This window comes from Leptopilina heterotoma, unplaced genomic scaffold (assembly GCF_015476425.1).
Source record: "Leptopilina heterotoma isolate Lh14 unplaced genomic scaffold, ASM1547642v1 Lhet_6, whole genome shotgun sequence".
Taxonomy (NCBI): Eukaryota; Metazoa; Arthropoda; class Insecta; order Hymenoptera; family Figitidae; genus Leptopilina; species Leptopilina heterotoma.
The window spans coordinates 195,178-211,916 of NW_025111137.1; the positions used below are offsets into that span (position 1 = coordinate 195,178).

The 16,739-nt window shown below is 30.9% G+C and overlaps 1 protein-coding gene across 1 annotated transcript; it reads right to left on the reverse strand.

Moving 5' to 3' along the window:
- Positions 1-1,223: 1,223 nt before the first annotated feature.
- LOC122509173 lies at positions 1,224-16,641 on the reverse strand. The gene is made up of 3 exons (XM_043623003.1): positions 15,691-16,641; positions 1,988-2,184; positions 1,224-1,790 (listed from the first exon to the last, which is right to left on the reverse strand). The coding sequence occupies exons 2-3, from the start codon at positions 2,006-2,008 to the stop codon at positions 1,464-1,466; spliced, it is 348 nt and encodes a 115-aa protein (XP_043478938.1). The 5' UTR covers positions 2,009-2,184; positions 15,691-16,641; the 3' UTR covers positions 1,224-1,463.
- Positions 16,642-16,739: the final 98 nt, after the last annotated feature.

The following is a 16,739-nucleotide window of genomic DNA, read 5'->3' on the forward strand; positions in this document are numbered from 1 at the left end:
CTATAGGCTCCCAAGTTAGGACCAGGCTAGAATCGCATCACCAGCCATTGTTGGTCCAACCTACACTGCCAACCTAGGACCAAGCTATTAACAGGGCAAAATAGGTAGGACCTGGCTAGGACTAATTTTCATTTTCCACACGGGACGCTCTAAAATATTAGTCAATGGAAAATTTTTAAAATCTTCTCTTAGGTTAATCGTTATAGGTAAAAATAATACTTTATAATTATTTTGCACTGAAGTCATCATTTGTTAATGCTTTAAAAATATTTTCTACGCACCGAAGTCATCACTTGTCAAAATTAAATTTTCACTTTTTGAATCATTTTCAAATATAAGTTGATATAGAGAATTTTTTCAGAAAGTTTTTTCTACTAAAGTTATCACTATTTGTCAGAATTAAATTTTTACCAACATTTTAGGTTGTCAAAATAAAATTCTTTACTTTTTACATTTGAAATTGTCTGTTATTAATAAACGAATTTGAAAAACATATTTAAAATAATTTTTATATGTCAATATATTATTTAATAACATTTATTATCAAAGTTATCACTTGTCCAACTGAAATTGTTATACTTATACGTAGGTACATTAAAACGACCTTTAATGGAGAATTTTGTAAGACTTATATTTAAAATGAACAATAATTTCTAAAATATTATGTTCTTTAGACAATTTTATTGATATATCTATATGTAAAAGTAATATTTTGTAGATATTTTATAACAAAGTCATCACTTGTCCTTGATGAATATATTTGAACATAAATAAAGTATGTGCGAAGAAATGTTCACAAGCCTTATAATAAATGACTTTTATTTTTTTCAGCAAAAAACCCTCAAAATTTATCTATTATAAATTTTTGAATCTCAGGTAAAATATGTCTTTTTCGTTTTCAATAAATAATTTTTATACTGAAATACAAAACTTTCGAAAAATACCAACATCGATTTTTATTTTCAGCTTCAATCTGTTCCTAACAACACTAGCGCTCCAGCGGAAAAAATGTTGCAACTCAGGTGAGTGATGTCATTTTAAGGCTGGAGTCCCATGGTAGCGTTTTGCGTTGCGTTTTGTAACTATAGGCCATGAGTGCAGATAGAGCAAACATATATCTGTATCTCTCTCACACTCATGGCCTAGTTACAAAACGCAACGCAAAACGCTATCATATGGGACTCCAGCCTAAAAATATCGGAATTCAAAAAAGACAATTTGTTTTTTCTGCCTATAAAAAAAACAAATTTCCGCCTTAGATACCCGCCATAGTTAAGCCAATAAATGTTAACCTTTGAAACGAATAATATGAAGAAAAAAAAAATAAGTAACCACCTTAATCTGTAATAATAAAAATAAATTGTCCCCTCTCACATTCTCACCTTGTAAAATGTCACGACGTGAATAAAAAAAAGAAGAAGCAGAAGAAGTTAACAATATTCGGAAAAAAAGAGGCAAAGGTGTCAGCTGTCAGAGGTCAAGAGAGATAGTAGCCCTAACAAAGATCTCGAGGATCTTAATGAAGACATCTTTTGAGTTATCCCAAGAAAGAAGGCACACCGTTTCAAATCATCCGCACAATGGACCAAAGTTGGCGCGGCGGTTAAGGTAGTGCCGCGACCAGATCGACGCATAATGGAACCAGCTTTGTTGCTTCCTGAAAAGAGAAGACGATTCCATGCCATTGGTGTGTGCTGCACAGGTCTAAGGCAATGTATACATATACATATATACACTCGGGGGATGAGGTTTGGTATGGAAACTGGTCCTTGTTCACTGCCTTGTATTCTCTGAAACGAGAGAACCATTCCGTATATATACTCAACCATAGTCGCGGAACCAAACGCGTGAAAAGGATTTCACAGAAAATTCGAACACGATGGGTGTTGGCATTTATGGTTTCGGTCCGTTTAGCAGATACCTGTATATATGTATATATGTATATATATATACATATATATGTATACGCACCAATATACAACTCTACCTGTTCGCCTCTCTTGTCCATAACGGATTCTTCGAACCAGAATCTCCACTCGCGAATTCAAAAAGCGATACTGATAGGCCTATCGCACAAATTCATGAAACTATAGACGCTTAATGATCGCAATAAATTTCCCCTATCTGCGCTGACAAAATGTTTTCTGCTATGCACCAAATAAAAATTCCCAGCCACCTGCAAACCTGTAATAGAGAAATTATTTTCAACAAAAAGTATTTTATCCACTTTCAACATATGTGACCTGGTCTATGAAAAGGGACCTTACGTGTCAAAAAATCATTTTTTACTTTTTTATTGATTCGGATAGGGTTTGAAACGCTCTTTAAGATGGTGAAAACCAAAAAATCATAAGTTGATTAGAAGTTTTAAAAAAAAATTTTAAAGTCAGAAGAAACAAGAGTAAAAATACGAAAAAACTGATTTTTTGTTATTATACAAATTAAAATAACGAAGACGACAATTTTTTATTATTTAGAAAAGTTGACAGTTTCTTTGACAACTGTCAACAGTTAAAATTCAAATTTGATATCATATTCGTAATCAGCGACCTCAAAAACCTTATTACTGTCTTTTTTACAAAAAACGATTACTTTTTAGAGAAGTCAACTGTCAAATTGTCAATTTAACATCATATTCGTAATCAGCGGCCTCGAAAACCCTTACAAACATGTGTCACTTATTTATACTTATTGTTGCTAGTTAGAAAACTTAGATTATTTTTTCTATGTTTGGGGAGTTTGTTATTAATTTATATAAACAATTATTAAAAAAAAATTTTCATTACTTGTATGTTTTTTATTTTGATACTGTGATTCACGGTGAAGAAAATAAGCCTAACTTGATTAAAAAATATTAATATTTAAAAAAGTTACAAGGGTTTTTCTAAGTTAAACTTTAACTGCTGTTTTCTCGAAAACTTGTTTTCGCACGTAAGGTCCCTTTTCACTGTCCAGGTCACATATACCAAATAATAATAATAATGATTTCAATACCAAAAAAAGAAATTTTATTTCATGTGAAAATGGAAATTACAGAAAAAGTAGAGAACTAAAAAAAAGTAAAGAATATTTAGAGGTTATGAATTAATCTTTATTTACTCAACAGTCGATTTTCGATACATATCGAATTCCGATCAATGTGATTGGTTAACTTCCTTGCCACGATTCACAGAATGAGCCAAAAGGAGTACTTTAAAAAACATTATATAAATGATATACAAAAGTGATATTAGATGATTTTCTTTAACTTAAATAAATTTGTAAGCTTTATTCCAATATATAGAAAATATTAAAATTTATTTCACTAAAAAGTATTATTTGTTTAAATAAATATATTTAAGGAGAAAGTACACCGCTATTTTTAACAACATCGAGAAAATAATTTAAATATTCCACAAAATTATTTTTAAGGTAATTTTTTTGGGAAATTCAATGGTGAGAAAATCTTTTAGCACTTTTTCAATTTTTATTTTTCTTAAAAATTTGTAAGTAAATTTTGATATCCCCGCGTGCAATTTTGTAGAAAATATGTTTTTGAATCGACTAAAAAATTTTTTTTTATCATTTTTTAAGCATTTTTTTTATATCATTGTTTTTAGGCTGAAAATACTAAAAAATACTATAATTGTTCCATTTTTTTTGTTATGAAAATTAATTTGTTTATTTTTCTAACCAATTTCAGATCATAATTTTTATATATAAAAAAAAGAAAAAAATTAGGATAAAATAATAATTTGAAATTAGTTAGAAAAATAAATTAAAATTGGTATAACAAAAAATACAATGGTATTTTTTAACATTTTCAGCCTAAAAGCAAAGATGTTTTTTTTAAATTGCTTCAAAAATTATGAAAATCAATTTTTTGTGGATTCAAAAACATATTTTCTACAAAATTATGATTTCAATATCCACCAATTTTTAAGAAAAAATAAAAATTCAAAAAGGGTAAAAAAAGGTGTATACCCTCCCACCCCTTGCTTAAATTATTGCCAAATGAAGAAATTGATTTTCATAAGTTTTGAAGCATTGTTTTGGAACAAAAATGTTTGTTTTTGAGCTAAAAATATTAAAAAATACTATTATTATTCAATTTTTTTGTTATGAAAATTCATTTCTTTATTTTTCTACAACTAATTTCAGATCATAATTTTTATTAAAAAAAAATACAGAACGCAAAAAAATTAGGATAAAATAATGATTTAAAATTAGTTAGAAAAATAAACAAAATTTGTTGTCTAAAATTACGTATGGATTTCAAAATCCACGAATTTTTAAGAAATATAAAAATTCAAAAAGGGTTAAAATATTTTCGAACAGTTTTTATTTTATGACCATTGAATTCCTCACAAAAAATTACTTTAAAAATAATTTCGTGGAATATTTAAATTATTTTCTTAATATATATAATTAAAAATAACGTATACCTCCCCTTCATTTAAATATAAGTTTTTTCTGTTTTGATTTAAAGAAAAAACGCGTGTTTTAAAATTTTATGTTTGATTTAAACCTAAAAAATTATTATAAATAATTTAAAATCAACGACAAATTATGTTTAAATTAAATATATTACTTCTTAAAATGAATCAAAAATATATTGTTCAAATAGCAAAGATATTTTAAGTCCGATTTAAAAAAAATTGTTTGAATCAAATAAATCGTTTTCTCTGTGTAGTAATAAACTTTTCCTTTCTTGTTTAAATTGCACTAATAATGATGTGCATTGTTGAGGATTACGTAAGCTTTTTAAACTTAAAATCTTTTCAGGTAAGGTCCCAGAAATCCGAAAATCTGATTCCAAGATTTAAAAGTTACCTGAATATAAAGGGATTTTACACCAAGGGCATTTAAACTTAAAGAAAAGACATTGCTCTCTCACTATGCGCCTGATTTTTATCTGCATTTCTATATTATATATACACCATTTTGGAAGGAAAAGATATAGGAAAGAAATATAGAGTCTTTAGTAGAAATGTCTATTATTTCAGTAGAAGATAAATTTATGTTATTTTCTAATAGCTAGATACACAAAAGTTAGGAAAATAATTTTTATTACTTTTTACAACTTTACAAATAAAAAAGTGAAATGAAACCTTAAATTTTTTCCCTTACTGCTGCTGTATTTTTCTTATCTTCCTATTTCAAGGAACTTTGATATTAGAAGAAAAAAATTAAATATATTTGAGTTTCTCTTTTGACTTGCGTAGTATAACTCGAAGATGAATTTAACCAATCAGATTGATATTGGAATTCGATATATCGAAAATCGACTGTTGACTAATTGGACGTAACCTCAAAAATTACCCTGTTTGTTTGTTTTTTTTTGTTTGGAAAGATTATTAATTTTTACTTATTAATAAGTGAATTTATTATAAAGTAACACAACTAAAATTCACTGTAAACAAAATAATTTATTTTCGTAACATTCGTAAAACGACTTAAACGCAATTTTTGCATGTTAGAAAACTGACACGATTGAAACTAGAGGGCAAGATTCATGTCTACTTATGCGTGGAGAAGGGGGATGTATAAATTTATTGCTTTGGGCAACAACTCACGATGTTGTCAGTTTCAATGGAAGAAAATTGTAAATACAGAATTAGATCTCGTAGATGTAAACATAAAGCTACATTATTTCACGGTTAATAAATTCCATGATTTTCAATGATTATTTCCTTAGTCTTGGATTTTAAAATAAAATAAATAAATTATTAACAATATAAAATTAATATACCTTAAGGGCGGAGTCTGGCCAAACAAAGGGTTTTTTCAAAAGTGTTTTTTCTAATGATATAATATATTCTTATTAACTAATATTATTTTACATAAAAGGGAACCCCCCCTTAAAGTAAAATTTATTTTCTCCTAAAAAGAATTAATACACAAAAGTTCAATTTTTGTAGAATATTACGAATATTTTTCCACTGAGTTTCCTATATATCCAGTAACAAAGACCTTAATTCTGCCTGCCAATAATCTTACCCGCCAAATTCAAATGACTCAAATTATGTTGGAAAATTTGTTGAATTATTGAAATAATAATAATTATTATTAATATTAAAATTTTTAACTCATCGTGAGTTGTTGCCAAAAAGTTTGAAAAGCCAATAATTCGATTCTAATAGTCAACAAGTAAAATTCAACTCACTCTCTCTAGATTCGTTTCGTCATTATTTCCGATTTTGAAGATAAACCGTATTCTTTAAAACATTGTAATACGAATAAAGAATCGTAAAATTTCCATGCAACGAGATTGTGTTTATCATGTTACACAGCTGTTGAATGTTTTTCTTTCTCAACAAATAAAAGCGAGAAAATTGATTTCCACTCTCCGAAAACCTCGTAATGTAACGTTCAAATTAAGTGGAACTAATTCCATCCTACGCTGGGTAAAAAATTTTTTTTCCAAAATTCTGTGTGTGAATGAACGGTATTTATTAGAAAAAAACCGAACGCGTATAATATACCTGAGGGAGAAAAACTAACACACAATCAATGTAGCTCGGAGTAAAATGCGTTCCATTCGACAGACAAATTTTATGGTTGTGGTTCCATTATTATTTGTACTTGAATAAAGTCGTGATAGTTTTCAATCCATAGCCAGTCGAGTAAATCATCTTGCCCACAATAATAACCATGAAACAAAACAATTATACAGTAGGAGCTTTAACAATATTTGATAAAATAACTTGAATTTAGTGTATTTAATTATATAATAAAGATATTTTTCTTTAAAGTTATCACTTCTCCAAATCAAATTTTTTATTTGTATGAGTTAAAATTTTAGTTAGTCGAGAATTTTGTAAAATTTCTTTGAAATCCATATGAAAAAATGAAAGAAAAATATTTTATAGCCATTTTTTATAGAAGTCATCACTTGTCTAAGCCAAGTTATTATAGTTAATATTAACATTTATTGTTAACATATACATATATACATTATCATTATGTCAAGAGGGAAATTATAATTCCATAAAAGTAAATTTCAAATTAAGAATTCTCAAACTTAGTAGTCGAATATAAAAAATTATTGATAAGGTAATATAAAAGAAATTTCTTGACAAAGTTATCACTTGTCCAAATCAATCTTCAATTTTTACTATATAATAAAATTAAAATTACTGAAGAATTTTGTAAAGTGTATTTCGAAATTTTTATACTTAAACACAATCTTTTATTATAATCTTTCACCGAAGTTATCCATTGTTAATTTTGCACACCCAGAAGAAGGTATATTTGTTGCAAAGACATTTTTTCATTATTATATCAGTCAGAAAATATTTTGATCTTTCTTGAATTTTGATTTTTCTTAAAAATTTGGTAGATTTTAGAATCCATGCGTAGTTTTGTAGAAAATATGTTTTTAAATCCACAAAAAAATTAATTTTAATAATTTTTGATGAATTTTTAAAAAAATGATACTTTGTTTTTAGACTGAAAATGCTAAAAAATACCAGTCATTCAATTTTTCAATTTTTAATTTTTAAATTCATTTTTTGTTTGGTAAATATGCAGAAGGACTTTTCTCAATTTTAGAGATAAATGGTTAATTTTTCTAACTAATTTTTTCATAATTTTTTTTATATTTTCTATTTTTCATAAATAAAAATTATTATGTGAAATTTGTTAGAAAATTAGACAAATATATTTTTAAATAAGAAAACTAAATAATAATGGTATTTTATAGTATTCTTATTCTAAAAATAGTTTTATTTTCAAAACAATGCTTCAATAAAAATATTGTGAAAATTATTTTTCTCATTTCGTAATTTTTTTGTTGATTCAAAAATATATTTTCGACAAGCAAGCGGATTTTAAAATCTACCAATTCTTCTTTTTTCTTCTTTTTTTCATTCAAAATAAAAGCCCAATATTGTGTCAATTTCTTGTACTATTTGCGGATAATAACAACAAAGAATAAGCACTTGACTTTATACACGAGTAAATTCCCCCTCGATTAATGATCTGAATGACTATGGAAGAAAAACGAGATCTATTCTTGCAAGTCAATATTGATCAAAAAAATAAAGTAACTTGTTTTCTTCAATTTTTTTCCCAACCCCCCTTTCTCCCTCCCACAAAACTAACAAATGTTCTTGGAAAAACACATATACGTGACCGAGACAATCAAATTGAAGGGGTCCTTCTATAAAAGATCCGAGAGTGAACCTCTTGTCATGGACCATTGTTGTGTATAGGAGCATATATATATATATTATATAAAGTATACACTATATATATATTTTTTATTTATAATATTATTTATTATTACTATTTTATTTATATTATTATTATTATTTATTTATTTCAGTTACAAATACAGGCGTATGTATAACTTCAGTCCTGCAGTGACGCATTTACCAGCTAGAAATAAAAGTGCTTTTTATGTGTTGCATATGCTGTATAAGTGTGAGGGGATAAATTGTCCAGAAATTTCTAAGGCTTGTTTGGCGGCATGCTTTTGTAGGATTAGAACTAGGATTGGCATGCCATACTACTGCTCGTAAAGATCATTAGGTACCAGTTACCAGTCACTGACACTGTACGTGTCACACGACTGACGCCCCCCCCCCTCTTCTCTTCCGTCTTCCTCTGGACTTGTTTTGCGTCCTCTCAATGCCGATCATACGCTCTAACAAGCATTTTCGTTTACGCACATATAATGTCCCTATATCTTCGGCTTCGTTAAATAAATGATGTGAAAAAAGGAGGAACACAAGTTTTATTGGAATCCGGAATCGATCCTTGGCATTTATTTACTGATATGGTTGAAATGTTTGCTCTTTTCATTTTTTTACAATTTTGGTTGTTTTGAAATTTGTGCAATAATAAAGAATAAACAACAACAAATAATATTAATTATTATTGATAAGTCATTTTTACAACTGTTTTCTGTTTTTATTTGACAAAATGTTAGTTACATTTATTCATTTGTTTACTTGTTTATTTAAACATTCCTAACATGTTACACTATTCATAAATTTACTTCCTCACCTTTTTTAAAATTATATCTTTATTTCTTTGATTTAAACTTCTCAGAAATTTGTTTCATTTTGTTCCGCTCAATTTTGTTAAAATGAAAAATATTTTTTCAAAAGAAACACTCATTGATAAAATCAAGTTTCCACTTTTGTATATATATAGTATAAAAGAGAAAAGAAAAGAAAATGATACAAATCAATTTAGAAGGAATATTAAAACGAGTAAAGGTTCTTGAAAAATGAACCTGTAACACCGCTCCTGAAATTCATTAGGATTTTACAAAACTGAAGATTGTAATAGAAAACGAATTTTTTTTTCTTTACTCCCGTGCGGCTTTGTTCGATGATTTCCCATTTTTATTCTTCTTTTTGCTTCATTTTTCCCTCAGCACGTGCAATTATATCTTCCTCTGCTGGAGTTGAAAACGTCATCCCACGCAGCGACTGAGAACCGCTTGACCAAGGTAAAAGGGGCCCCCAGAAACCACAGGGGTTCTTTAAAAAAAAAAAAAAAAAAAAAAAAAATAGGACTTGAGACTAACGTTAGAAATTCCTCACGATTCCACGCAAGACGTGTTCAGGATATATGTGAAAAGAAGGAAAATTCTATGTCCCCACACTGTCCTTCGTTTGCCTATAAATCAGCTAATCCTCATTCAATTGGTGACCTGAGAAACTCGTATACATGCCGAAAGTCTCTTTCTTCTTCTTTTCTCTTTAAATATATACACAACACTCGGAGAAAATTATTACAATCTGATGAAAAGGAAACAATCCGAGAAACATGTGTGACGGGAAAATTAATAATTAAGTAAATAATTAAAATAACGATATTTTTATTTATTTAAGAGCGAGTTTAAAAATACACTTGTTTTTACGAAGCGGAGAAAACCGTGCTGCACGTATGCAAGTCAAAGTGAATCTGTCCTTTTGGTACCTGTTTTTAGGGAAAGTCAGGATGCTTGTCTATTGTTACGTAAGGAATGCAGTCAGGACCAGTTTGTAGGGGAAGTATTTCCTGTGTTAGTTTTCTTACGAATTTTAGAAAAGAGAAAATGCAGCCCCGTGTCACACCTCCCACCTTAGATTGAACTTAGTCTCTAAGTTCGCAAAGTATAATTCTTTTTCTTTTTAGTACAGTTAATGCGTCGCTCATTCATCCTTTTTTTTTTTCTACAAAATAATTTGATACACACATTGGCTTATTAGTTTACAAAGTATGTCGCAGAATACTAATTTATACATGTATACAAAAGTTTGTAGATCATTGATTTATTTACAAGAATAGAAAAACATTTTCAGTGTTTATTAGGAGAATTTCATAGATAAGGATAAGAATTAGGATTTAGGCTTATGAATTGAAAATTTAATAATTATATATTTTCAATCTATCTGCATGGATGACTGATCGATTGTTATTAAAGGATATTTCATAATTATTATTAGGGAGACTTTTAATGATTACTGCAGGCCCTTTCCAATCAGGACTCAATTTATGTTCTTTTGTATTTTCTATCATTACAAGGTCACCAGGGTCGAATAAACGCTGCGGCAATACAATTCTTGCATCTTGAATTCTTTTGTATTTTTCCTTTGACTTCTCTATCCTTGCTTGAGCCTTCTGAATATATCTTTCGTGTCTTTCTTGCCATAACCTTACCAATTCGGGATATTTCAGACTAGGTGTAGTAGCTAATGTAGATGGAATATTAGCGTCGCGTCCAAATGTGAGTTTAAAAGGGCTGAATCCAGTTCCTTCGTGTGTCATGGTATTATAAGCCATGCAAATAAATTTTAGTGTCTGGTCCCATTCAGTGTGTTGATCTGCCATTGCTGTTCTTATCAAATCCTTAATAGTGCAGTGAGATCTTTCCAGAGCACCATTACTTTGAGGGTGAAATGCAGTCGTCTTCACATGTTGAATCCGAAATAGATTTTCAAAGTTTTGCATTAATTCCGACACTAAGTTCTGACCTTGGTCAGTTAAAATGTGCTTAGGAGAGCCAAAAATGTAAATAAAATGGTCAAATAGATGTTCAATAATGGTTTCGGACTGGGTATTCTTTAAAGGAATTAATACAAGATATTTAGTTAACATATCTTGAATAGACAATATGTACTCATGTCCTTGAGCGGTAATGGGTAGAGGACCAAAAATATCCATTGCAATCTTATCATTTGGTGTCGTTGGAGTGTCAGGGATGATTGCTTCCGATCGTCTCTTGATTCGATTTAGTTTATGGGTTTGACACACGTGACATTTTTTAATGAAATCTATAATTTCATTTTCCATGTTGGTCCACATGCCTAATTCTCTTGCTCTTTGTATGGATTTATTTTCGCCAAAATGTTGTGCCATCAATGAGCCGTGGCTTTCTTTGATGATGTGTTCTCGTTCTTTTAATGTGAGTTCTGTAGTGGAATTATAACAACTATGAATTTTTAGTTGTGGATATTTAAAACTAATGAATGCTATCAATTTCTTAAGTTTTATACGTTCAATGGAGGTTATAGTTGGATCGTCGAAGTGTAAACGAAGAATACTCAATTTTTTTGATATGGTCCATTCGGCGGTGTCAATCAGTGAATTAAGCCAATCCTTGTCAGAGTATTGAGGAAGGATAACATTATTTGTATCATTTGTCTCTCTTTTGTGATTTTTCTCCACAATTTTCCAATGGCATTCGGCTTTTCAATTTCACGGGTATCTGTCTTATTAGCAGACCATCTGTAGAATTCTTGAATTATTCCATTGTTTACGGGTATTGGTGGTGTTGGGTCGAAAACATCTTGGATATCGTCATCTTTGCTTTCTTCAATAAGCGGAGTTAAAGTTTGTGTCGAGACTCCTAAAGTTGGTCCGTTTCCGGCAGGTGATGGTACTGGTGTATTTAAATCAGAATTTTGCTTTTCTTCGATGACTTCAATATCAGGCAACTCTGATTCTAAATCAAATTCAGTTTCTGTACTACTTTGTTCTTCGTTTAGTTCTTGTAGTGCTTGAACTCTGGATAAAGCGTCGGCAGCAGTATTTTCCGAACCTTTCTTGTATTCGACTTCGTAGTCGTATTCTTCCATTTTAAGTCTCCATCTCATCAATCTGGATGATGGATCTTTTACGTTGAATAACCACTTTAACGCTTGGTGATCGGTGAGGATTTTGAATTTTCTACCTAGCAAGTATTGCCTAAGTCTTTTAGTCGCCCATACTATTGCTAACAATTCCTTTTCAGTAGTAGTATAATTTACTTCGGGTGCATTGAGTGTACGCGATATGTAATAACAGGGATGACCTTCTTGGGATAAAATGGCTCCTAGTCCTACATTTGAAGCGTCGGTTGTGAGCACGAATTCTTTTTCAAAGTCGGGGTATCTTAAAACTGGCGCACTGCACAAAGCAGCTTTCAATCTGTCAAAAGCATCTTGACAATTTTGAGTCCAAACAAAATCGTTGTTAAGCTTTGTTAACTCGGTAAGAGGTTTAGCAATAGTTGAATAACATTTTATAAATTTACGGTAGTATCCAGAAAGTCCTAAAAATGATTTAACGTTAGTAACACTTTTAGGTTTTGGAAAATTTAAGACAGCATCGATTTTCTTTGGATTGGGTTTGACTCCATCGGCAGTTATAACATGACCTAAATATTCTAACTCGGGTCTTAAATATTCACACTTATCAGGCTGGAGCTTAAGGCCAGTTTGGCGTAATCTCTCGAAAACTGTTACCAAATTTTTGTTGTGTTCTTCTATGGTGGATCCGAAAACTACGATGTCGTCGAGATAAACAACACAAATTTTGTTTATCAATCCTTTTAAGGCGTTGTTGATCATCCTCTGGAATGTGGCAGGAGCATTTTTTAGTCCAAAGGGCATGCGTTCAAACTCGAAGTGTCCTTCGGGTGTGGAAAAAGCTGTGAATTTTTTTGAATTTTCTTCCATAGGTATTTGGTGAAATCCAGCACTGAGGTCAAAAGCGGAGAAGAATTTTGCTTTCCCGAGCGTGTCAAGGATGTCTTCTATAACCGGAAGTGGATAAGAATCCTGATCGGTAATTTCATTAATTTTTCGGAAATCTATGACAACTCTCCATTTTTTCTGTCCAGAGGCATCAGCTTTTTTAGGGACTATCCACACTGGGGCGTTGAAGGGAGAATCGGAATGCCTGATGATGAATTGCTTTAATAGGTCTTTAACCTGACTAGTGAGTTCTTGTTTATGACACTCTGGAGGTTTGTAGGACCGATTATTAATTATTTTATCTTCTTTTAATATTATTTTGTGAGAAGCAAGGTGTGTTCCTGGAAGAGGATCTCCGGGCAATCTGAATATGTCGTGATATGATTGTACTATTTTTTGGATAATATCTTTAAAATCTGATTCAATATGATCCAATCGGGTGTTCTCGTTTAAGAGTTGCAAGCGTTCTGCCAATTCACCGTGTGTTATTGATTGTAATTCTTCAGTTTCGGTACTGAATTTAAAAGGTTGATATCCTAATTCGTTGGGATTAATGTGTTTAAATTGTGCCGAATCGTTGCAAATAGGAACAGTAATTGTTCTATCGCATATTGTATAGATAGAATCGGGAACGTGTGGATTATCAAAGATCGCGATATTACCCTTTTTTTCAAAAACTGGGATTTTAATTAGCTTTATTTGGTTTGGTGGTACAATAAATCCGTCATCCACGAGTGGATGTTTTTTATTATTTAGTTTTAAGTTCACGTTTGTTAGGCTGTAATCATATTGTTGCATAAATGGTAAACCTAGTATACCATCTTCCGGTAAGGGAAAATTATCATCGACGATAAAGAAAGTGTGGGGTTTATCCAAATATTCTATCACGATCTTTTGTTCGGACGTTGGTTTCCAATTTCCCATTTGGAATTCCTTTTTACATGCTTCTCTAGGCATCGACGGTGGTACTAAAGAATTTTTTATAAAATTTATTGATGATCCAGAGTCCACAAGTAATCGCAGGGAGTGTTTGAATCCGGTTGGTTGAACGAGGACAGATTGTAATCGTCCTGATATTCGCGTGATTCTATCAATTGTTCCGTCATTTCGCATGGTGTTTGTATCTCGTCGTTTTGCTCCTCCGTTGAGCTTATCTCGACGGTGTGGTGCACTCGATTCGGTGGGCGTTTTAGTTGGGAATCCAGATGAAAATTTGATTGATTTCTTTTTTGAAAACATTGACTTTCAACGTGTCCATTTTTCTTACAAAAATTACATTGTACATTAGAAGGACGATTCGGATTAGCATTGTTAGTAGAATTAAAAGAGGGTTTAGGATTTGTTGTGTGGTGAGATGTAGAAGGGTTTGTCACACGCAAAGGTTGCCTTGGAATTGCATTTGAGCGTAATCGATGTTTTTCTCGTAGTCGCGTCTCAATTTCTAATGCTTGTTGCTGAGCTTTTCCTATATTATTCGGTTGTAGGGTCCACATTAAAAATGTGATATCATCTCTTAGATTCATAACATACTTTTTTATCGCGGAAGATTCTTCTATCTGCAAGGCTATTCTTCGAGCTGTCGGATTTGAGTGTTCTGCTTGTACCGCATAATTTAACTCGTTTAGGGCTTGTCGAAATCGCACATTATACGTTTGTACGTTGTCGCTTCCTTGTCGGCAATTGTCTAATTTTGCGCGGCAAAGTTCAACTGATAATCCGAGGTCCATATTTTGTCGTAACGCGGTAAATAAATCGTCGAATGTGTTAATGGGAATGTATCGGATAGCGCGTTTAGCATTTCCGACAATTTTCTCGGTTATTATAAAATCTAAAAGTAATTCCGGTTGACTACAACGTTGTTTTGCTTTTTTAACGCTATGAATAAAATCTTGAACTCCGATATCGTCTTGACCATTCAAAATTTCTACCGTACGAATAATGTCCTTGGCGGGTAATAATGTACTAGAAATCGCGTTTGTCTGAGTTGAAAGGGGACCACCGTTTGGTACTCGATGCATGGGGTCCCTTTTTTCGTCTATTGTGTTCTCACTTTCTTGTCTATTTCCTGGAACTTCATTTTCGGTTTCTGTTTCTTCATCTTCAGTATATAAAAGATTATTTTGTTGAGCTATAAGTTTAATTTCGTTTACCCGTTTTCCGTTTTCAGCGTTAAGAAGCATTATATTGGAATTTAATGTATTTTGACAACCTTCTATTGATGAAATTTTTGCAGACATTTGCTCGACCGAATCTTTAAGGCTGCTAAGGAGTGTTTCTAAATTTAAAGGGTTTGCCATTTTTGTTTCGGGAGGTTCAGGGATATTCTGGACAATTTGACTGGATTCTAAACACTGAATATGAGTAGATTCGTAACCAACTAAATGTCTGAGATATGACTTGAAAGCCAGCGTTGAATATTATTAGTAATTTGTAAAGAGTTGTAATATCAATAAAAATAAAGAATGCTTTCTTTTTACAACAAATAAAACGTCTATCTAATTTTAAAAATGTTCATAAAAAAACAATGCTTTTTTTTAACACTAAAAAATAAAAATGTTTACCTAATTTTGCAATTTTTTCGTAAATTTAATAGATAAATTTTATAAGTTATTGTGTCTTTAACGCGTAGTTACAGAGTCACAAAACATGTATATAGTGAAAATTTTCATAAAATGTTGCGTCTTTCACGCGTAGTAAAAAGTCGCAAATCATACGTAATTGTATTATTTTTCAGAAAAAAATATTATTTGCTTACTAGTTTGATGACAAATAAAATATTCTCAAGTTGAAACGTTGAGCAGCTGAATTGTGTGTATCCTCGTAAGAATACTATCCAGTTGAAATGTTGAGCGGCTGAGTTGTGTGTATCCTCGTAAGAATATTATCCCTCGTTGCCAACTTGGTTGGGTGACGTCACACCCTTTCTAGGACTTATACCCACGGAATCACTGTCGAACTTACTTAATTCGGCCCGAGTTCGTGTTTTCCGGTGATTTCCAGTGAAAATTTCACCGTATAATCCGTCACAATTATTTTTTTTCACAAAAAATAATTTTTCACAATAATAATTTCTCACAAAAAAATATATATATTTTTTTTCACAAAAATAATTTTCCACTTTCCACAATAATAATTTTTTCACAAAACTTTCTCTTTTTTTTTCACTGGTTCGCACTAAGATAGTCGATTTTGATCGTAATCGTGTCGAACTATCCTGGCAGGATCGCCAATTTTGTGACGGGAAAATTAATAATTAAGTAAATAATTAAAATAACGATATTTTTATTTATTTAAGAGCGAGTTTAAAAATACACTTGTTTTTACGAAGCGGAGAAAACCGTGCTGCACGTATGCAAGTCAAAGTGAATCTGTCCTTTTGGTACCTGTTTTTAGGGAAAGTCAGGATGCTTGTCTATTGTTACGTAAGGAATGCAGTCAGGACCAGTTTGTAGGGGAAGTATTTCCTGTGTTAGTTTTCTTACGAATTTTAGAAAAGAGAAAATGCAGCCCCGTGTCACACATGTATTTTAGATAAATTAATTTTTTCCCCATTTTCACTATCATCAATTTTGAAATAAACAAGAGACGTTAAATTCTTTATTATGATTTTCTTGATTTACAATTAAAACAGATTTATGTTCATAGATATCATTTTGTAGCGAAAATCAGTTTTTATTGTTCATTCGAAGTCGATGAATACAAGCTGTGAAATTTTATGTGTCCGCTAAGCACCCAATACATTGGTTAGGCACGTTCTTCACAACGGTAATAAAAGAAAATATTTACTACTATTCCCACACTTTG